This window comes from Wasmannia auropunctata, unplaced genomic scaffold, assembly GCF_000956235.1.
Source record: "Wasmannia auropunctata unplaced genomic scaffold, wasmannia.A_1.0 LD334213.1, whole genome shotgun sequence".
Lineage (NCBI taxonomy): Eukaryota > Metazoa > Arthropoda > Insecta > Hymenoptera > Formicidae > Wasmannia > Wasmannia auropunctata.
The window spans coordinates 54,114-78,488 of NW_012028677.1; the positions used below are offsets into that span (position 1 = coordinate 54,114).

General features: G+C 35.9%; 1 protein-coding gene across 1 annotated transcript; it reads left to right on the forward strand.

Annotated features, from left to right (window-relative positions):
* Positions 1–1,156: 1,156 nt before the first annotated feature.
* On the forward strand, positions 1,157–23,940 carry LOC105459060 (proton-coupled amino acid transporter 1). The gene is made up of 8 exons (XM_011704736.1): positions 1,157–1,483; positions 11,035–11,084; positions 11,403–11,525; positions 12,870–13,142; positions 13,419–13,503; positions 20,565–20,834; positions 21,360–21,711; positions 22,664–23,940. Exons 1-8 carry the CDS (start codon positions 1,448–1,450, stop codon positions 22,906–22,908), a joined length of 1,434 nt encoding a protein of 477 aa, XP_011703038.1. The 5' UTR covers positions 1,157–1,447; the 3' UTR covers positions 22,909–23,940.
* Positions 23,941–24,375: the final 435 nt, after the last annotated feature.

Consider the following 24,375-nt stretch of genomic DNA (forward strand, 5'->3'; position numbering starts at 1 on the left):
TGTTTATCAAATGTCTCGCGATAAAAGTCTCAGATCTGACGTTTAATACAGAAAAGGGATTATCAATATCTCGAAACAATCTGAAATAATTTTTATCATTGCGATGAAAATATTTGTCAAGTCCGCGAGATTTTAAGTAAACTTCATTAAAGATAATATCCATCAAAGCAGGCGGAAGGAAAATTAATAATCACTAATCAATAGTGTAATTTATACTATTTTAAATTTCACGTTACACATTTAATGTACCGTTAAAGTGTCTCTACATTTTTACAATTTTTTTACTGCTTCAAGGAAATCCTTGAAATTTTTTTTTAGTATAAACAAAAAACAAGCGAGATTAATACGAGCAAGTGCGCATATCCTTTATACGTAACTTGATAAATCCTAATCTGATGATTGAAATTATTTTTCTCGGTTCTTTTAAAGGAAGACTAATGTAAAATAATATCAATTAAATATTATGGATTTCATGAATATATTGATTAGCGGTTATTAATTTTTTTTCCCCCGCTTACTCCATAATTTATAATTTAATGTGAAATTCATTTCAGGGTCCGACATATCTTGGAGACTTAACAAGTACGGAGAAGTTAATGCACTATTAATCAGATTTATGAAGCAAGCGCGAAAGTGTGATCGCGCGTACTTGTCCTTATCCCACTTGTGCGTGCATTGAAAACGCAACTTGTCGCGTCAAGTGTTTACCCTCGCACGCACACGTGCAGAGAACGTAAGTGGGTATAGCCACTCGCGGTAGCACCGCCGCCGCTCGACTCGGTGACTTGAACGCTCGCCCTCGGATGCACACCCGCGCTGCAGAGAATCCGGTAGCACGTTGATCGGCGAGCGCGATAGCGCGGATGTCCTACCGTCGCACCACCTCAAGGTGCGACCACGTGCTCGCACGGGCCGGCGCCGTCGCGTCAATCGTGGGCCGGTTGAATGAGCGGCGAAGCGAACACCGCGCGCCGCGACGACGACGACGGCGGAAGAAGAAGAGCAAAGGGGGAGGGGGAGAGTTTCCTTTCCGCTCCTCGACGGCGCGCCGCGTCGCGCCGAAATGATACGGATACGAAACGGTACCGTACCGCGAACCCGAAGCCGAACACACGCGCCGCGCCGCGCCGAGTCGCGCGGCGCGAGACGCTATATAAATAATACTTCGCGCTAAGTCAGACCAGTCGACTTGCAGCGGCCGTACCTGCCGTGGCGCACAATGCAACGGACCTTCAGAGATTAAATCGTCTCGAAACCCTCTTTCTCGTCTCGCGATTTTCCTTCACGCCTTCCGCTCTTGTCTGACCCTGTCCGACCAACCCCCCCATCGCATTAACAACCTTGCTTACTTACTCACTTTCTCTCTATCGCGCGCCCGTCGCATGACCGCGGAGGACCTGTCGGTGACTTAAACACTCAACACACAGCTAACGGTACATCCCCCAGGATGTCGCACGACAATTTGGGATTTACATCGAGCACGGTGAGTGGATGTACGCGAGTGTATAGCCGGGACGCGCGTCGGTTCTCAACGAACTTTAAATATAAAAATCACAGGCGTGCGCGCTTGTGTTTACAACCGATCGAGAAGCAATTCGAGCTGCCCGTCAATGTTTCCGTAACGATTTTTGACATAAAACTTAATCAATTCGGGCGAAGAATATTTTACGAGCCCTCGCGGGAGAGAGGGGAGAGAGAGCCGGGTGAGCGAGAGGGTGTCGCTCGATGATTCGCGATACAATCTTCGATTTCTTCACCGGGTTTTTGCTGTCACGCCATCAGTCGTTATCCTCGAAATCACTTTGCGCAGAGCACCTTTCCAGTATAAAAATTGTAAACACGTTTCTCTCTCTTTCTCTCTCTTTCTCTCTTTTCTCAGCGGTAAAGGCAGCGGAGTAAAGCCCTGACATAATCGGAGCTACTCCAGAAGTATGAATTTTGGAGTATTTTTCACAGTAGCCAATTTTTTCCCCCTCGAGAAAAGTACGATTTATATCTTAGAGAAATATCGATTTAGAAAAACTTTCGATACCGATGGAAAACAAGTTTTCCGAAATAAGATTCTCTTGCTGCTCCGTTTACCTTTGAAGATTGCCAGATGCAAATTTTATTATAATGGACTTGGATACGACTTAGTTTGTGCGATGTTTCTTTAAAATAATTTTAATGAATACATATTTTTACATAAGACATAAGAAGAAGAACTGAAATATGTCAAAACAATATACAGTGTTATTGCTATGTTTGCGAAAAAACATAGCGATAACACTCGCGTGACGTTACATTTATGTGAAAAAAGAACGAATATAAAACGAATCATGTTTCTTGTCCTTCGTTTTTTTCTTTTCATCGAAAATCGACGCGGCTTTTGACATTTTACAGTTTGTGGCAACGACGATGCACGGCGTATAGTTTTTAAACGTATACGTATAGGTTTATCTAGGCGTGCATAATGCAAGAGAAGATAATGCTAATAATCCCAATAATGCTAACAATTCTAAATATAGATGTCATTTAACGATGTCTTTTTTTCTTTTGCTAACGGAACTATTTTCACGAATTACACTTTTAGATTGCTGGATAATTTATACACCGCGATTCAAAGGCTGGGGCAACAATTAAAATCCGCTCGATACGCGTGCTGCGCGCGGTATCTCTTTTTATAGCGGCTAACCGATTGCAGGACAGGGATAATAATAAACCCGCGAGAGTAACTATTGCACACTCGATATATTTTCGACGACTTCGCGATTGCGCGAACGGTTCGATCATGAGCCGATCACGAGAGTGGAAAGTTTCTATATCCATATTGCACGAGCGAAACTTTCGCGCAAGGACAATTGGATCGTTCATCTCGCTGACGTGCGAAACGGCGACGTTGTCGCCGGCTGTTGTGGGTTTTTTTTACCCTCCCCCCCACCCCTCGCTCGTTCGACGACAATTAGAATTGGCGATTAGAATTGTTGCATAACCGAGGAAATACCGAATAAGTAAACGAACTGCACCGACTCCGTCGTGTCGACTTGACACATATCTCGCTTTCGCGTAGTGTCCTTCTCGCACGGTTCTTTTCAGACCCGCCTTTTTTTTTCTCTCCCTCGGCTTTTTTTCCCTCGCGCTGCCGAAGGCGACCGGGTACAATACCTGTTCGATCAAGCGCGCACGATTATTCGAAAGTATCCGAATTGTTGTACCAAGTGTTTTAAAGGTTTTGCGCCTTTCCCTCTCGTAACGTCGGCTTGTGTAAACTTTTCAACGACCTTGCCAAGTTGATTTCGTTTTGGCGCATATTTTAAGGGAAGAGCTAATTATGGAAATACGCTTTAATATTGAACGTTAAGAGAATTTGTTTTCGGCGAATTAAATTAACTTCGAAGGAAATTTACTTTAGAAATGTAGCTGGCAGCTTTGCACATTGAAGCGCAAAATGAAGTAATAAATTTTATTTTTATATAAAATAAGACGCAATTATTGTTGCATCTATTGAAAGTTGGAATAATGTTGGTATAACGTTTGAATATATTGAAATAAAATTAATGTAAATGACATGTATAAAAATAACGTTTAAATATATGTTCATTAAGGAATTAAGAAGAATGTAAATGTAATAATATTTAACGCTACACATTTAAATCGTATACACGAATCTACAATAGCATTACGTCATAACTTTTCAAACGCGGGCCGGAAACGCTGCACCCACCGTATCTTCCGCATCGATTATCGGACGTAATAATTTCCTCTGCTACTTTTCTTCAATCGCCTCTCTATCTCCGAACAAAGACGTCTGGAGCTTCCTGTTTCTATCTCGCTTTCGTCAAATTTCAAATATTCATATATATTTAACTTCAGCATCTCTCTCAGGCAGTCATCCTCATCGTCGAATCCTTTTTACAACGTGAATATCCTGGTAGAAATTTTTAATTTCTCTATTTACCTTCGCAGCTGCACAAACTAATAAGCGTCTCCCTCAATAATAATATTATCTGACATTAATGATTACTCAGTTTATCATCATGATCTCTCCGTATCGGCTTTAGTGAACTGATTCTGGAGTCAGTTGCATCCTGCACGATAACAGTCGCGCGCGGATTACTTCTGCCGCAGCGCTACCGAAAATGCCCGCGAAAATTGATAAGGAGCTCGCTCGCGAGTACACATATGTTTGCCGCAAACAAGCCGCGTTTTACGGAAGAATCTCCCTCTCCTCGATGAAGCGCTTACGCGATACGTGCTGCATCCTCTCTCCGGCCGTATCGTGAAGACGCGCGTGGTACCGCGACCTCAAGAGTCGCAAATCCACAAAAAAGAAGAAGAAGAAAAAGATCGTAAAAGCGTCACGTTGGATATAACGTCGAAGAAATAAGAGGATCGGCGCGTGGTCGCGGTCGAGTCACCCTCGAGACGCAGCTTTGAAATTCTGCCCATCAATTTTTAATCTCGATCGCGCGCGGTGCACGCGACTTGTGTAACAGACATTAACACACGGCTTAACCAAGGCGCGTAACGCGAAATCCCTCTACGCGATTGCTATGCGGATCGCGGACGTCGAAGATCGGCCGCCTGCCACATCGGTACGCGGCTTTGACTTCTCTTGCCTTCCGGCGGAAATGCGTGCGCGAACGTAACGTACGTCAAGCGCGAAATCGCGTTATAAGGTACGTGAAAAATTGCGACGACGCACGGTGGTTGACGCGCGTTTTTCGCCGCGAAACTTCCCGGAGAGCGCGGCGCGCTCTTTGTTAATTTATTTCTTCCTTTCTTTTTTTTTCTCTTAACGCGTTTCCATGTCCGTGAAACGATTGTATAACCACCGGGAACGTCTGCCGCGTTCCACCGTCTGGTCTGTTTCCACAGTGCTTCCGTCTGTTTCCCTATTTGGCCTATTGTCTTCCCCGCTGACGCGCGCATCCGCGGAAAATATGAATATTGCGCGTGCTTTGAATTGCTAATCCTCCTCGGAGGCCTTCGATTACAATTGCTCTCGGACTTGCACATCGCGTAACGATATATTGGAATGATCTCAACATCCCGAGGCGCATGCAGCAATGTCGTAATTGCGATCACTTCGAGGAAACGGAGCGTTTTCAAAGCAGAATCGGTTACAGCCGCGGCCGATACTCGCTGGAATAGTGCCCGGAATTTAGAATTTTATACGTGATGTAGACGATACGAGGATCGAATCATGTTTTTCATGTTAAAAAAATGTAGTCGCGTAGCTTTAGATATCGAAAGTGCGATCATCTCGATAACGGGGCAATTTTCAGGTGCGTTCGGCCGAATACACGTAAACTAAATGAGGAAACTCCGCGCGAAGTTAACATTGCGTGAAACAACAATTCCAACGGCGTCCCAGATTGAAATGTGATTTATCGAAAAAATTACTATTATAAATAATAATAATTAAGTAAAATTAATTTTTACGATTTGCTAGAAGTAAAAAATTGACATTCACCGTTTATTTAATAAATTTTTCTGTTAATTTTCCACTTTTGAATTGCAATTATAAAGAACTTTGATAGAGTAAAAAAAATCCGATTACCACGAACTGCTAATATCTACAATTTTTATTATGTAGAAATTTCAATGTAATTTTAAGCGCTACCAAGTAGCAAAACAATGTGTAAAGAAAAGTTGATTTTTCTTTACACATTATGTAATAAAGTGTAATATGATTGCGTAAATATAATTCGTCAAAACTTAAGATATCTCGGAAACTTAATGGACTGAGGTAACGAGATAAATTATGACGTACTTGAAGTATTTCCGTGATAGCTGAGATACTATGAACGAAAACTACGAAAACACATACCTTCTTGTAACCTTTGTACCGTTGTACGTACGTGAGATGATTTAAGATTGTGTCAAGTCGTACTTTGATAAGTACGAAAACGAGTTTTGTTGACTCGGCAACGGATATTAAAAGATTAAGAGCTTGAATTTATAAAATATTTTTCTTCGTTTAACTGACAAACACGCTGCAGCATAGAGGGATTTTATTAAATAAATATTTAAAAAAATTAATATTATTTATTATATTATATATACAAAAATAAATTTATATATATATAAAAAATAAATTGTAAGAAATTGATTTAGAAATTAGAAGAATACAGAAAAATCAATTTTTAAATATTAAAATGTGATATTAAACATTGTAGAGTTGCGAATAAAAAAGTGCGGAAAATGTTAGAGGAATCTTTCGAATGCACTTTATGTTATCGCGATATCGCACAATCTGTTATATCAGAGTACTTACAATGTAAGTCTCATTATTGATTAATAGCGATTATCGTCGATCAACATTATTTACTCCGTCATATTCATTATGTCATTTTGACTGCCTTCACTTTGTCAGTCGTTATTTTATCGGCCTTTAATCACATAATATTTGAACTCAGTTTTTCGTATCTAACAGCAAACACATCAAGTTTGACTATTATTTAATACTTACGCATGTTCGAACGCATTACGGTTAAGATAACTTTATAACGTAATAAAAAAACGTTAATTTTTTTTATTAGTACTTCTGGCATTCCTGTTCCAAAGGCAATCTTGTTTGGCGTTTCGCAATCTACTTTTCTGCGGCACGAACAATTAGCACGCCTAGTAGAGCGTGCGCTAATCACGGAATTTTTCTGAACTCCGTAATATTCCGCCGGTTTTCTTCCACGCTTAATCTCGTCACCTATCCGATATCGAGACCATAATCGTATTTTTTTTTCTGATGACAGCGATAGATAATTTCCATGGCTATTTCCGTACGTGGAAAATTAACAATTGCATTGAAACAATTATCATTGGCCTGCCGCATCTAGCTGATAATTGCCGACGCGAAGAGTTAATAAAATTATGTTATGTCTGATTCTTTAAATATTCGCACTATGTGCACCGTCGATCCTTTGCAGATTCTGTTGGATCGGTTTTTTTGTTAAATGTTGTTTTGCTAAAAAAAGGCGTATATATAATATTATAATTTTTACGTACGAGCAGAGATTGAAAATTCGAGTGTACGCTTTAGTTGGAAATTTTACGCTCAAATTAACTTTACGCCCAACCGAAATTAATTAACAGCAATTTACAAGTTTTATACTTCTCAATTAACGTGTGAGTTAATTGCAGCAACAATTTACAAGCTTACTTAAAATTAACTCATACATTAACTTAAAGTTCTGTTATATAATAGTAATAGCTTTCATTTGTCTTCGAAGAAAGCTTCTATGTAGTGTATAACGTAACGTACGATATGAATCGTACAGTGACAAATTCGATAATATGGCGTGAATTATCGTTCAAAACGAAAAGAATTCCGCTTTGATATCGCATAGATGAGTTATTTGCCGGTGATAATAAACGCCGGATGCTCTGACGACGGTAACAAAAAAAGTAAACGTCAAATACGCGCGAGTCATTGGAATTGTATCAGAGATTCCAAATATAATACGAGAGATACGAGGTCTTACAGTATCCGCGCAAATAAATGGATCTAACAGGAGTGTTGATAAAGAAATTTACATTTTGCGGAAAAAAGATAGGCAGAAGATACACGAGCATCCACCTGCCCAATAATGTTTGCGGGTTATGCTAATTTCCATATTGATGCTCGCACAATTAAAACGCGATCCGTCATTAAACACGATCGTTAATCGGACGCGAAGAACGCGTGCGCGTTCAACGCGCGACAACTGTGCGAATGTTTATTGGCGTGTAGATCGATTAAAAAAGGAGTACATATATCTGTAATCTTGTTTAAATGATTTATCGCCGTCGCTAATTGGCATGTGTGTAGTAAACATTTAATCTCCCTTACGGGGAAACAGCGACACAAGGACTCCGGTACATCGGCACATTGCGTGTTTACCGAACGAGTTAACACTCTTTCTCAGCAGTCATTGGTAACGTAAATAACGAACGCGTTAACAAGATAATCATATTTTCTCCTCGGCGGCTGAATACATCATTAACACGACGCTAATTGCTATTAATTTTTCGGTAAATTACGTAAATTCTATCGAGTTCCAATAATTCTGTTACTAGTCGTTTATTAAATTATCACAAGGTAATGCAAATTTCGAAATGGTGTTTTGTGCATTCTAAAACCTATGCGAAAGAATGCACGGTTGTCGTATTTATATAAACATGACATTAATTACCATAAAAATTAAAACGTTATTAATTTCGATGTACGTAAATTATTCAAATAATTGTTATCATGCGCATCGCTGAAACGGTGAATCTGGGGATATTGTTAATATTCTAAAAAATAAAATGAAACCTGTGTGAAAGAATGTATGCGATATTTATATTAATATCAACGCAGTGTAAATAAAAAAAACGTACGCCATCATTTACTATTTATACATACTATATATTTTTTGTGAGTATTAAAGAAGAGATTTTATCGTAAAAAAGATATATTATCAGATGTCGCGTTGTTGACACGTTTGAATGTATTAAGCGGCGAAGTTTTTCGTAGCCACGTATTTGCGAGTCAAATACTTTTATATCTGTATTTGATTTTCAATAACAACTTTGACTTTACTATCTGAACAGAAACTTCCACTACTGCTCGATATAATATCGTGTGTATATCGTTAACGACGCATATCATTACCTTTTGTAGGCGTGGTATTGTTTTGAAGGACGTATTAAACGGTCGTATCCGCGCATTATGCAATTTGTACGTTTGCACAGCGCGGTGCAAGAAAATTTTCCCGTATTCGTTGGCTTTGACGATTTAACTGCATATGAAGAAGACATACGGATCGCGGGGAATTATGCAGATTGTCACTCGACAATTTACGCTTTAGGATCGCGCGGAGATTGGTCTTTTTAAGTCGCAATTTGTACAGTTACGCTAGCCGAGAATTGGCCGAGCGGATATGCTTAACATTTATTGAATTCCTAAACTTACAAGTTTTTTTTTCTTCACGTAGATCGTAAAAATTGTGCTCAAAACCCGTAAAAATCTAATTATTCGCGCGTATAACGACGAAATAGGTAATTGCTTTGCGTGAAAACCGTCGAAGAAGTAAAAATTCAACAGTCGACAATTTGCGCTTTAAGGATGCGTGAGGAGATTGGTTTCTTTTAAAATCGCAATTTGTATGGCTGTACGTCGATAATTGGCCGAGCGTACGTTTGACATTTATTGAATTATTGAATTTACAAATGTCCCTGCACGCAGACCGTAAAAACTGTGCTTGAAAACCGCAGGAACCTAATTGTTCGTGCGTACGATGAAATATATACTTAGGCACTTATTTTGCGTGAAAACTACCAAGGAAGAAAATTCGTCAGTTGACAATTTACGTTTTAGGTTCAAAGATTGATCTTTTTAAAGCGGTGTCTACAATGAGACTTAAGACTTATTACTTAAGAAAATTGACCAATCACAATTGATTATTCTTCTCACGTGAGATGAATAATCGACTATAATTGATCAATTTTCTTAAATCTCAAGTCTTAAGTCTCATTGTAGACAACGTTTAAGTTGCAATTCGTACAGTTACCCCGAGAATTAACCGAGTAAATGCATTTGACATTTATTAAATTCCTTAGTTTATAAGGTTTTTTCTACACAGACCACAAAAACAGTCTTTGAAAGTCGCAGAAACCTAATTATTTTGCACGTGCCCGACGAGATAGGCATTCGTTTTGCACGAAAATTGCCGAGGCAAAAAATTCGCTACTTATAGCAATAGAGATAAGGCGTTATTATTGCGTTAAATATTAGACCATCGGTTGAAAAAAGAATGAAACTTCTTTTATTAAATTGCCATCTATATATTGTAATAACCATTTATGTCGCAACAGCTGCAGGCATGGAATATTACAGGATAATTCAAAAGCAAGCGTTATGTTTACTTGTCCAAGCGATTAATCAATGTGCACTCATGTGACATTTATATTTATTAATTATTGGAGGTAGTTTCAAAAATTTCATATTTCTTATTTGTGTCAGAGGGAAATTGTCAATTTCGACGTTAAGTATATTTGTTGCTAAAGAACTTGCAAGTTACTTCAAATCCAATGCATATTGCACTGTGCACAATTGTTTACTGTAGTAACAGAAAATGCATAAAAATGCGACCTTCTTTTTAAATTGCTCTGTAATGTTGCATTTATCGAATGATAATATCTTATCGTAATAGTTGATTAAAATTGTTACAACTATTATACTTATACGCACATTACACGTGTTACGTGGCAGATAATAAAGTCGAAATCAATGATCATCAGACTGTAACGTCGTATATTTCGTTGAAATATAAGTCTGCACGAGCAATAGATGTGACATATGACAAGCGATAAATATCGGCATTCGGCGACAATGATAGATATCTCGAAAACTGTCCGAACAGAGATTTCAGATACGTCCAAAATCGTATTTTGTCAAATTTATATTTATTCCGATGGCATTTGAAGCAGAAAAAAATTTATGCGTTGTTTATACACAGAATCAAAAACTGCCACTCTATATCTTATTTTACATCAATATAAGATTTTTACAGTTGCAAACAAATGCGAGTTTTATTTAACGAGAGGATTTTTATATGATTTACAGAATAATATTTTTCTAAATAAATATCGTAACATAATTTCTGTGTATGCGCGCGCATATTTTTTGTGATAAAAATTTTGCTGAAATAAGATATTGATCCTCTTATAATTATATACAAATATATTTGTTAAATACACAATATTTGTAAATATTTATTAAATAGAATAGAATGAGAGTTTTTGGAGCAGTAAGTAAGGCACGTCTTGAAGATGTTGTATTAAAGATCTTTATTAACTACTTGTCTGATCCATGTTTAGACAAGTATTTATGGATTAGACAAATATTTAACAAAGATCTTTAATACAACATCTTCAAGACTTTATGCGCTTTACCACGTCAAAAACTCTCATTAGCTCTTTGTTACTATTCTATTTGACAATTTCGAGAGTTCGTTAATATTGTTTAAATATTTATTCTTTGTATTTTAAGTTATACATAGAAATTTTTCCACTATTTGTTTTTTTTTTCAGGATGCTCTACAGGATCTGAAAAAGTCTTCCTCATCTAAGGAGCGTTATGCGTGAGTGTCTAATATATAATGAATTTTATAAAATTTTACAGAAAATATAAAAAAAGTAGGCTTCTATTTATTATACACCTACTCGGCCTTATATTGTTTTTCAAGATTTTCTATTTTCTAATTTTAAACATGACGAAAGATGCTAATGCTGTAATTTAAAATCAGTATAGAACATCTCAGTACAAAAAATCAGTATAGAAAAAATTAATATCATGCAAGTTATATCGATACTGCTTTTATTATCTCAGACGTTTAAGCTTCAGCTCGCGTATCTTTGTTTAGAACGTGAGATTTGCATAAAAGTTATATTCTTTATAGTTACGAATCGAGGGAGAAGAATGGTGACGGTATTTACGTTATGGAACTCGAAGAAAAGAAAAAGAACGAGCAGGAAAATGATTATGACCCATATGACTACAGAGTGGTAGAGCATCCGACTACGTAAGTTCAGCAATTAAAATGTATTTTGCGTTGATTTATTTTATTCATGGCGCGATAACATGGAAAATGGAGAGAATAGGAAATTTACCGCCTGCATAACAGATAAATATACTTGTTTATACTCATTAATCTTTTTATATAATGCTTATTCGTGATATATTTCAGTGAATACTTAAATTCAATAAAAATCCATACTTTCAATATGATAGTTTTATTAATACTAGTGTTAGTATAATAAGTATATACAAAAACGAGTGTAAATAAAGAGCGAGAGGGGAATGAAAGATTAACGTATCAATATTTCTGTTTTTGTTATCGAAAATAGTAGTCGAAAATAGTACTATTAGAACTATGCCGAAAGCTTAAATGCATTCCTCTTTGATGGGATGCGTTCAGATTTCCCATCTGAATTCACCCAGATATTTTATCCTTGATGAGCTACAAGGATAAAATGATAAGTGCACAGGAAATCCGAACGCAACCAAAGGAGAAGTAACCGTCTCTATCTAAAAATAATAGACGATAACTTGTTATTAATATGATATCTTAAGATATTTGATAGTTTCGAGGATATGTCTTATATCATGATATAATCAAAAAGAGACATTTTTAATTATCAGTATAATACATGTCTCTTTTTGTTATTTTATCAACTTGATAAGTTTGACGATACTGGTAGTTACTCTCTGTAACTTGCTAAATTTTTTTTTAACTAATAAAGATTACATAAGACGCGATTATTGTCCACCGTATTGCTGAATCGTAATCGTCCGATCGGATTTTATTGGATCATCCAATTTATTGATGTGTTAATCAAAGTGAAAAACGATACAACTTGTCTTATTCAAGGTGACCAAGAATATTATGTAACTCGTATTACTTCCCTCGTGCACGCGAAATGACGTTTTCCTCATACGCGCCAGTTGCCTTATTAGCGTAATTTTCTAATTAGATTGAAGCAGATCGAAAGACTCGATAAAACGTCTTCTCGATGGAAACGCGAAGCACGCTTGTCCTAATCTATTAATACATATATTATATGTATAACTATATTAATTATTATCTCTTTCTCGCGCTGCAAAACTATTAATAACTCATACTAATTATCAATAATTTTAATATAATTTTTTAATTTAACTGTATTTTAATACTCGTATAACATTTATTTTTTCTCATTGATTTATTTATATGATTTCAAATCTAGTAGCGCGTAAGATTAAGAAATCGCGCGCAAAAATCCTTTCTTTGGATCTATTTAATTTATGATATAGTTTGCAATTTCAATACAATCGCCAGTGATCAGTAATGGCATATATCCGGTTTCCTTACGACGTGATCTTTCAGCAATGCGGAAACTGCTCTTCACCTGCTAAAAGGCAGCTTGGGCACCGGGATCCTCGCGATGCCGAAAGCTTTCCACAATGCCGGATACATCATAGGCACAATATCCACGATCATCATCGGGCTCCTCTGTATATATTGCATGCGAATTCTCGTACGCTCGGAGTACGAGCTGTGCAAGAGGAAAAGGGTGCCGTCCATGTCGTATCCGGCGACCGCGGAATCCGCTCTGCTCGAGGGACCAATGTGGATGAGGCGGTTTGCGAAAGCCTCCATGTGAGTATGTTACGCTTTTTTCCGACGTAACTTCAGGAAAGAAAATGTACGAGGACTTACACTTAGCCTCTTGCAAAGTTGTTAGTTGCCGCTGATAAGAATGGCAACGCACGATAACTAAATGTGATAAATGATAGTTTAAATGTTACTGCAATATATATAATTGCCTTGTAATTTTTATTATAATTAAAATAATGGGGCTGCAATTAAGAATTTTAGTCGCAACTTTTAAGTTACGTCGATACTATGAACGAAAAATTCATTTTCCATTTGCAGACATATAGTGAACGCTTTCCTGCTGATCTATCAGATGGGCACCTGTTGCGTCTACATAGTTTTTATTGCTAGTAATCTGCAATCGGTGAGTGTCCTTATTATCTTCAGCTCATATTACGCTTTTAAATGTCATGCTTCTTCGCAAACATTATTTGAAACTCAATGTTAGAACTCAATGCTAAAACTTTCTTTATCTTTGAATTACAAATCATGTTATCTTTACTCATTTAATACGCGATGCTTTTTCGATATAAGTGAAGGTTAAGAGTCGAACAATCACGTTCAACAAGCAAAATGCTTTTCTTTTGCGTATCTCCTGCGTTATAAGATCGTAAGACACCGATGATATATCGATAAAAAATATTTGATTTTAATAAATCAAACTTTGTCATCTTCCGAACGAACATATCAAGTGAAGAAAATCGATTTTATTAACAAATATTTTTATTAAGACAATATTAGATCAGATATTAAAACGTATGCTTTTATAGTACATAACTTTGTGACAATTCAATTTCACATATGTATATTATTAAGTTCATTTCGTACTTGTTTACTCCACGTCGGTCGCAACAATTCGTTTGGATTCTTTCTCGGTGCACCAATCAATCCGATATCGCGTATCTGCCAGTATTACGGCGCGTAGGCTGAAAAGGGAAATAATCTAGGTCAGGGAAATACACTGTAAGAGAGAATACGCAAGTAGACAGTCACCGGTAATTAATGCACTTACGGTTGAGTCAAGGTGATCGGTACCTAACACAGACGGCCGGTCATCGACATTTCTCGACGACGGCGTCCGCGCGTCGCGTCGAGATCAAAATCGAAAATACGAGTCGTTGTTAACGCGAACTTGCCCGAGTTTTGCGAAAATGCAGTTTGCCTCATGAACCTTATTAGTAAGTCAAATTCGATCATTATAGTGTGTGTGTATATATAGGATGGAAATCAAGAAGTTGAAAATTAATAATAGAGTACAGTGGGGTAATTTGAGTAGTGGGCTAATTTAGATAATAGTAAACATTTGCAAGAATTTCAGAAAAATAAGAGATTTTAAGATATATTTGATTATATCAGACATTGATATAATGAAATGTATCTTACGATCTCTTATTTTTCTGAAATTCTTGCAAATGCTTGCTATTATCCAAATTACTCCACTGTACCCTATTATTATTATTTTATAATAATAAGTGGGACAAAAAACAAGAAATGATTTAAATATTATATTAGAGAAGAGAAAAGACAGAGAGAGAGAAATCAGTTTTATTAACATACAATACAAAGAGGAAATATGAATTTATAAAATAAACCTAAAAAAGAATCAACAATTTGATTGAATGGCTTACAAGTGATATTTACCTTCGAAATAACAACCACATGAACTTGCACAATAATTGAGACGCTGTTGAAAACTATTAAATGTACTTTCTAACATTAATACGTTGATTGCCATGGTAATCATCCGTGACCGGCGCCTGTCATCTGAGTAGCGCTTTAATAGTCACTGATGACCAGTATTATCGACATTTTTTTTAAATTACTTCCAATTAGACTGCTGTTAGCTAATACTATTAATATTACATCATATTTTTTTCGTGTATCACATTGAGCCATGTATAATCAGTAAAATTTTTTGTTTTCTTACGTTTATTTTTACAGTCTTATAATGATTCATTTTCTAGCACTATGTACTAACAGGAATGACAGCTGATTTCTTTTGCAGAGTAATGTTCAATTTATTTTATTTTATCGATTTGTTATAAAACAGCTATTTAATTTTAACAACTTCTCGATTGTCCATCCTATAAGTAACATCAGTGTGATTAATACATTTCACACGTGTGCGCAAAAGACGGCTCGGGTGAATGTAAGCGGCATACAAGTTACAATATTTGTATATATATATACAAGTTACGATATCTTCTCTATCCTCGTAACTTTTCCTCGTAGGAGGAAAAATTATTTTTTACATGATTAGGCTAATACATCTTGGTATTAAATGATAAGAGCCGCGTCGCGGATTGTAGACATTACAAATGGACATATTTTCGCACAATCGTATACACGTCCTATATTCTTGTATTCCACGTATACGATCGTCGTGCGAAGTACATCCGCACTGTGAATGATTTATTATGGAATTCCACTATCTCGCCGCGGTCGCACGAGAGTCGTTGCAGCGGCGCGAAACGAATGGAATCTTATCACGAGCGCGGTAAGATCAAGTGGAAGTGAGAGTCGCTCGCGAATCGGACAGGCGTTAACTTAAGTACCATTCACATAACGATTATACACGGTGTGTACAATAGCGCGGGAGAATTTTTTTTTTCTTTCGTAACTCCCTTTTCATTTGCAAGTCGTAAAACCGATCGTTAACGCGCGCGCGCTCTTGATGACGTATAAAGCGCCGTTGCGCACGCGGCAGATTGGACGGAAAAGGCCGGAATTCCTGCGATCCAGCCGTTTAGAACGTAATTTTAAAGAGTCATATCCTATCGAACAGTGTATTCTTGTCGAACGGGTCGGAACACCTTCGCGATCGCGCGCGAAGTAAGAGGCGACGGAGAGGCGATTTGACTGCAGGTGTGGTGCGATCGGTGAATTGACGCCTAACAGACATTTTTTTTTTGTGGAATACGCACCATATATGAAAAGGAATTTTCGCGTGCCCGCTGCGAGACACGCGGTTGCACCGCGGCGGCGCGTTTGTGACGCAATTTCGCGATACACACGACGGCATTAAGCCTTATGTGGACGACACCTTAGCCCGCGCGTATTGGAAGGCGTTGCGTAGCGCGCGATGTAATAGATAGTTAACTATCGTTACGACACATATGTTATTACGGCAACCAAGTCAAATGTGAATAAATGTGTATGTATGTGTGTGTGTGTGTGTGTGTGTGTGTGTGTATGTCTGGAATGGATGCAACGCGTGCGTTCCGCGTTGAATGCCGCCTGCATTCGTGGCGAACGAACGCGCCGCGACTTCATGGTCGGATGTGAAGTGAGCGGAACTGTGTACAAAGTTGATACACATTAATCTCTTAAAGAGTCGCATGAATATCAAGGTATCCTTAAACTACGATTTTAAGTACAGACGTTATGTCAGACTCGTAACTAATAAACCAATTATAATATAAATCTCCATTAATATGGAAAGAGAGAGAGAGAGAGAGAAAGAGAAAGAGAAAGAGCTTCGAAAATATAGGACAGATAATGAAGAAGAAATACAAATTATATATATAATATTACATGAGATACAATTTATAAAAATGGAATATATAAAACAATATAAATATTTTTATATATAAATAAATATTCAAAAATTTTTATATATATTTTCTATATATACATACTAGTTTTTTAAAAATTACGATATATATTTAAGTGTGATACATAATGTTAATTACAATATAAAATATAACAAATATGTACAACAATAACAACATTAACTAAATTAAGTGCAATACATCATTATTGCAGATAATATCTAAAGTTTGCAGTGTATAAAATTTCATTTCTATTAATTTGAGATCTTTGATAATTTGAGCAGATTACTCAAGTATAAACATTATTGGTAAATGTTTATAGCAGTAATATAGATATTGAATAATATTTAATAAGATATGATTTATCCAAAAATGGCAAGGAGACATCAAAGAATATTATAAAATTATTCTTTCCAAGAGAATGATAAGAAGAAAGTAGAATGAGGTTTATTTTCATACTTAATACATAAAGAAACAATGCTATCAGTGCAATCTAAATGTTCAAAAAATTCCAAAAGAGAGAGGAATATATAGGATTTCCAAGAATTTAACTTACAGAAGAAATCCTAAAATCAGTCTGACTTACGATATGCTGCTTACGTGATTTTAGAAGCAATTGAATAAATTATTTTTATAAGGAAGTTTCTCTGACGACGAATTATTCGCTCGAGCATAGATCCGCAGCTATACTTAATGCGCATTATGCAATAATTCAATAACGAATACGTCAATAAACGAAACAATATTCGAAACTTTAACTGCTAAACTTTAATTCTTTAAGAGTCTTTAAAAGATTGTTTTTAACTTAAACATCAAATATAAATGACACAAGTATTTTGTCGTTAAAACTAAAAACGAGTTTCAAGATCCTCACTCAGCATCATTCCAAAGGCTTTACATTCGCTATTTATAATACCTTTTAATATTATATCTTCTTTAATATTTACGTTTATATATGTTGAAAAATATCTCTTTTCCGATTAATTTCGCCATATCGTACTATTTCTAAATTTTTACTTCTACTAATTATTTTCTAATTTACTTGAAAAATCGATTTGCACAATTTTAAAATTACAAGATATGCAGAAATTTTTATAATAATATTTATATATATATATATATGCGCAGATGTAGTGCTTCCGTGTAGATTAATTTTATATAATTAAAAATTAAATCAAATATTGCATGCAATTAACTGATAACATAAGACCGATTACACGAAGTGTAATCTACGAAGTGTAATCACGAAGTGTTACATATCTATTGTAGCGATACAATCGATCGCCACAGTGAGGACGATATAACGAAAAGCTGCTCTATCGCGTATTGTTGTAATCGGATTACAGACAATATCTTCTATATCTATATGGAAATTTTCAAGGTGATTCTGACTTAAGTCATAATATATAAAATTATCTTTTTACTTTGAATATTTCTATTTTTTTATCGACATTAATAATAATTTCTCGAAGTAACGAAAAAATTTCGCAAAATATATATATACCTTCCGAATTAAATGATAATTAATAGCAACTGACAACAGATTCGTAATTATCCCTTTATATAATGAGTACAAATGCAGGTACGTTAACTTTCAAGGGTGAAATTCTATCGATCGCATGTCAGCGGCATGTTGTAAGGCTGTATACCTATCTATCTTACGTAAGGCGAAGGCTAGATTCGACACAGCGATAAACGAAAGCTGTTAAACGGTAGACGGTGACGCGCCCATTTCCGCCTGCCCTTGAAATCGAAGCGTAATTAACGACAGCACATCACACAGATACGAGAGCGGTACCGTGTAACGTGTACCGTTTTAGCTAAATATTTGCGAGACTGCGTGGCGTCAATATGTCTTCGATCTTGCGCGTGCATCTATAGAGTTATAAGTCTAGGCGCAATGACGCCACTTGATACGCCTTCGACAGCTGTATAATTTGAAATTCTCGGAATCGTGACGAATAGAAAATGTTGCACGGACGTGCATGCCATTCGAAGCGACCGTGTAATGGCGATACAGAAATTTAGTTAACGTACGTCATTAATCGTACACGTATACGCGACTTAACGATGATTTATTTTGCGGTTTTAATGTTTCTCTTTTTTCCCTCTCTTCTACGAAAGCACAAGGAGTATTAGGTACGCATATACGTTGATGTCGATCGCATAAATTAGCAATCTGAGATACAATGACGCACGCACGTTGTGAAGCCTTTTCACTCATGTTCACGTTTATTTGGAATTGTACAAAAATTTACACTCGTTAGAGAGTTAATTCTATGTCGAAGTAATTTGTCCTCTCTTGCAAAAATTTTACGATACAGTTATATTTTTAACGATTATATTTTCTTTACGTCGATGAAGAAGAGCCGAGCTGATGATGTTTCATGAGCGATATATGGCATATATTGTGATCTGCAAGCATCTCTATTGCTTTCACGTTTTACTTACATCACTTAATAAAGTAAGCAAATCTTTTTGGAGAAAAAGTTTGCACGTTTAGTAACGACATAACAAAATCAGCACGAAAAAATGTATTTTGATAAATAATAGCAAGTGACTAGTTGACTTTTCCTATCCGTTTCAACTTACTTTTGGCTTCTTTTGAAAATTTCGCCGTTTCGCGCAAACGCAAATTCAGTTTTCAATGAAATTCCGAATGAATGAGAAGATGGGCGAAAATAATCAGTTATCCGTGCGTCGTTATGTTTTCAGATGCTACGTGATTGAAACACGTAAGTGTCGTAAACTGGGGCGAAAAGTTTTCTATCGAGGGACATGGATAGGAAAGATGATGACCAAGATCGCATTGACGAGAGAAAAGGACGGTATGTATATATACGCCTCGAGAAATCTAGCACTTAATTACGCATTCAATGTCGACATAATGTGGTAGGAGAGACAAAAGTGCTGATTATATACTCCTCTCGGCACATAGCTGTCAATATGATTAGTCGTATTAACGGAAATAGCTTCGTTATCCTTTCAAGGTTTCCTTGGAGTATTTTGAAGAATCCGTCGTTTTTTTTATAGGCCTGCGGCGTAACGCTACTTAACACGTTATAAAATGCGTAAGACATCCTTACGTTTAATCGAGCTTTCGTTAAATTATGGGAACGAAAAGTTAGAAAAATTCAACCGTGCTGGCGTCTGCATCCGAACGCGGTGTACGAAAGTTGCATGTCCATTTTCATGAATAATTTTTATCTAGGAATAAAAAGTCTGTAGGATTATAGCACGTCTATGACCGTCTGTTTATTGATAAACTCACTATCTCTATTTAATAATTTGATAGGTCACAATGCTTTCGTTAAGCACATTAAATATTTTTAATACTATATTTAAAAATTAACTCACAATTAAAACACAATCTTTTTGTTAAGCATTCAATGTCTTAATGCCTTATTTAAAGATCAATTCACAAATAGTGAAATCTGATACAGTTGACAAATACAGTTGAACCTCGGTAACTCGAATCTCAAGGAAAGAGCTATAAAAATCTTCGAGTTATAGAGATTTCAACTTATCGAAGTTCGAGTAAAAGAGAGTTAACATATGAAAATTCGACGTATGGAAGCTTTGTACGAGAGTTTACAATTTTCCGATTATAATGGCTTTTATAAAGGAAAGAATTTAATGGCTTTCGAGTTATGGAGGTTCGAATTATCGAGGTTCAACTGTACTTTTATTGGCGTTAAATATCTTAATAAAATTTTGAATGATTCAATGGAATTCTTCTTTTAAGTGTTAAATGCTATTTTGATAAAATTATGTTCAAGAAAAAATTGAATAGTCTGTGATAGTACTTATTAAGTAAAGCCAATTTTGCATATGTGTGCATTACTAAATAATCATTCTCTTTCTTTTATTTTAGGCGTTAAATTCATATGTCAAAATGGACTTGGAGGCATACATGGGGATTATTCTGTTACCCTTGATCTTAGTTAATTACATCAGGAATCTTAAATTCTTAGCACCGTTCTCGACGGTAGCGAATATTATCATGTTCACTGGGTTCGCTATCATACTCTACTTCCTCTTCCGAGAACCGATATCGTTCGAGAATCGCGTGGCATTCGGCAAGGTTACGAATTTTCCACTCTTCTTTGGCACCGTGCTGTTCGCTCTTGAAGCCATCGGCGTAGTAAGTACTCGATTGAGATATACAAACAATATTTTACATTTTACATTAAAAAGGGGGCTAAATGTATAGTTATATAAATATGATAATAAATAAATGTAAAAAGAAAAGTTAATTTTGTGTAAATTGAATATATAAAAGGAAATATTAAATTATAAATTATACATGACAACTTATAGTACTTATATGCATTACTTACTTTAATTTAATTTTTAGTTTATTGCCTACTTTAAAAATACAAAAATAAAGTATTTTTTCAATAAAACAAGAAATAAAAATTTTCAATAATAAATATTTTTTTCTAATCAAAAAACTGTTAGGGAATATGTTAGCCATTTATTTGTACTTTTAAAACTCAAATCTCTTTTTTATAGTTTTCCACGTATAACTTTAAATAAACACTTATCTAAATTATAATAATTTGAATTTTTTGCAATATCTATATTGTTGAAGATATCCGAAAATGTTGCAGTATAACAGCTGTATGTACGTAAATTCAATTATATATTATTTTTCATTTATTTACAGATCATGCCACTGGAAAATGAAATGAAAAACCCTAGATCTTTCATGAAGCCATGCGGCGTTTTGAATCTGTCAATGGGTACCATAGTCGCAATGTATACTGCCTTAGGATTATTCGGATACATGCGTTACGGCAGCGGAGTCGCTGGCAGTATCACGCTCAATCTGCCTGAGGAGAAGCTGGGAATTGCAGTGCAAATCCTTTTGGCTATCGCTATCTTCTTCACGCATCCCATCCAGTGTTACGTAGCCATCGATATAGCGTGGAACGATTACATCAGTCAATACTTGGAAAAGTATCGTTTTAAGCTGCTCTGGGAGTATATAGTCAGGACTGTAATAATTTTGATTACTTGTGAGTACAATTCAATTCGACCTTATCGTTAAAATCGAGAAACGTAGACAGATATAAGAACTCAATAAGATCAGCATCTTTGCCCGGGTAAAAAAATTTTTCATAATTCTTATATATATAATATTTTAAAAAATTTTTCATATTTTAGATTTATAAAGAAATGAAAAACTTTAAATAAATTTTAAGAGAACGTCTTCTATGGTCAACACTAGATCTTGGTGCCTAATAATGTTTCTGTATAAATTTTAAATTTATTATTCAGCCATTTAAAATTGCGCGTTAAACTAATGTCTCGGATTTGCAACGCAATCATTAGCTGAAGCTGAAATAGTGAGATCACAATTGATCTTCAATTTTTAATAATCCGATGCGAATAAGCATCTTAAAGCACTGCGAAGAAAACAAAAATCTTAAAAATCTTATATTTCAGAATTTACATATATGTATAAAGAATTCTAGAAAAGTCTTTCTGATTGTGAGCATTTTTAAAAAGTGTTCCAATTTCAAAAAAATCTGAAAAATTTTTCAAAAAGTTAGAAAATTATACAGAAATTCTAAAAAATCAGTTTTGACATTTGTATAGAAGGTCTAAAAAATTATATGAAGAACTCGAAGAAAAATTTTCACCAGGGCTGATCTTGTTTACCCACAAATCGTGCTCCTTAATCGCATTGATACTTGTTTCGAAGATAATACTTTAAGCAATATATTCGAATAAATCAAACAGAGGAATATTAAATGTTATTAATAACGGCTATTTAAGATTTTTGCAGAATTTTTGTTTCTGCAAAACATTTTATATCTGCATATTGATATCATTTTTCTCAGAGTCAATTCGATAACTTTGTTGAATTAACGATTCCTTACGTTATATGTCTGATATAGAAAAAAAATTTTAATCCATCAAGCGATCCTGTTTAATCAACTTGTCGATTTACGCGATCTGTTTCAGTCGCTCTGGCGATCTCGGTCCCGGCGTTGGACCTCTTCATATCGCTATTCGGAGCGTTCTGCCTGTCAGGCTTGGGGCTGGCTTTCCCGGCGATCATTCAATTGTGCACCTTCTGGAAAGTGATGGGACCCGGCGAGAAGAAAATCATGCTGGCGAAGAACATGTCCTTGGTGCTGATCGGGGCATTGGGCCTGGTCATAGGTACTTACACGAGTCTCCGCGAGATCATCATCAGCTTCTCATGAGCTTCATGATGTGTTCGAGAAACTGTGCGACAAAAACTGTTAAGCGGGATGAGGAAGTGATCGAGGAGGAAGCGGAAGTGAACAGAAATCGCGTTCTCCGTGCGAGAAACGACGACGACGTGATAGGGTGCGTTCCACTTAACGCCCACAACGACCACGACTACGACCGCAATATTTGCCGTTCCACTTGCTTAGATATGGGCAAACAGACGACAAAACGACCGCGCCGACCCACCTACGAATCATGAGCGTCGTGAGCTTGTTCGCGGTCGCGATTAATGACGTTAGATATGACGTTTTGAACGCGTCCACAACGATCGCGATCGTTATGTGGAACAGAATTGTAGGCGTCGCAAGCGTTGCGGGCCTTAAGTGGAACGCACCCGTAGTTGAAGTTGTTCATTGCTAAAAGTGAGTGCACCTAAAAATACAAGGCGCATTCAGTGGCACTGTGAAGCCGAGGGACTGAAATAACGTTAACTTCTTACGGGCTCGCATCACATTTCGGCTTCGATTCGTCGGGGACATGATGAAGTTCCTAAGTGCATTCGTTGGTCATTTTTTTTTTTTTTTTACGCGTGATATAGAAGACTGCGAGTGAAGATACGGACTGTACAATGACGTGATGAAATGTGGCTCGCGTCAGCGTTAGCGTCAGCGTTAGCGTCGATTACGGTACAGCAAAAATATATTTATATGTATATGTATAAATATGTAAAAAGGTTTTACCATATTATAAATAAAAGAGTTTTATTTTCATACTGCCGCCCCTTTTGCTCTCATATTCTTTTTCGTATTTTGCCGCGGGCGACTGAGCTATCGATTCTGTCATTTAAATACAAAAACATTTCTGACCGTTGTTTTTATTAATAGAAGAACAGATGTAAGATATAACAGATATAAAAGTGTATTTTATATGTATACACAATTATCATGCAACGAATTTATTAGACAAAAACAAATCGATATTCCAATGTAAAAGCAGATCATTGTTTAAAAAAAGAACAAATACATTTATCAATGATATATATATTTATATGTTTTATGTAAGTTTCCAAACATTGATTCAACATTGGTTGTTAACAAATCGATATCGTATTATTGCCCGAAATGTAGGCGAAAGAATTTTTCTTCCTCTATAAGCAACAAAATATATTCATGATATGAATTTTATATTATATTCTTGTAATATTCTTGAATATCAGGAAGATAATTCGAAAGCTTCTTTTTTCTAGTTTTGCAAATTATTTTTATAATTATTCACATTAAGACAGCATGATTGTATAATATTTTGTAAAATATTAGGCGTAATATGTATGCTATTTTATTTAGCATACATTCATGACTTAATAAGAAATGTTATGAGATTACGAACAAAAAATCGACGAAATCTTTGTATAAGTATCTTCTATATAAATATCAAATATTAAATGTTGAACGTTAAATATCTGCTTTTAAAAAGATTAA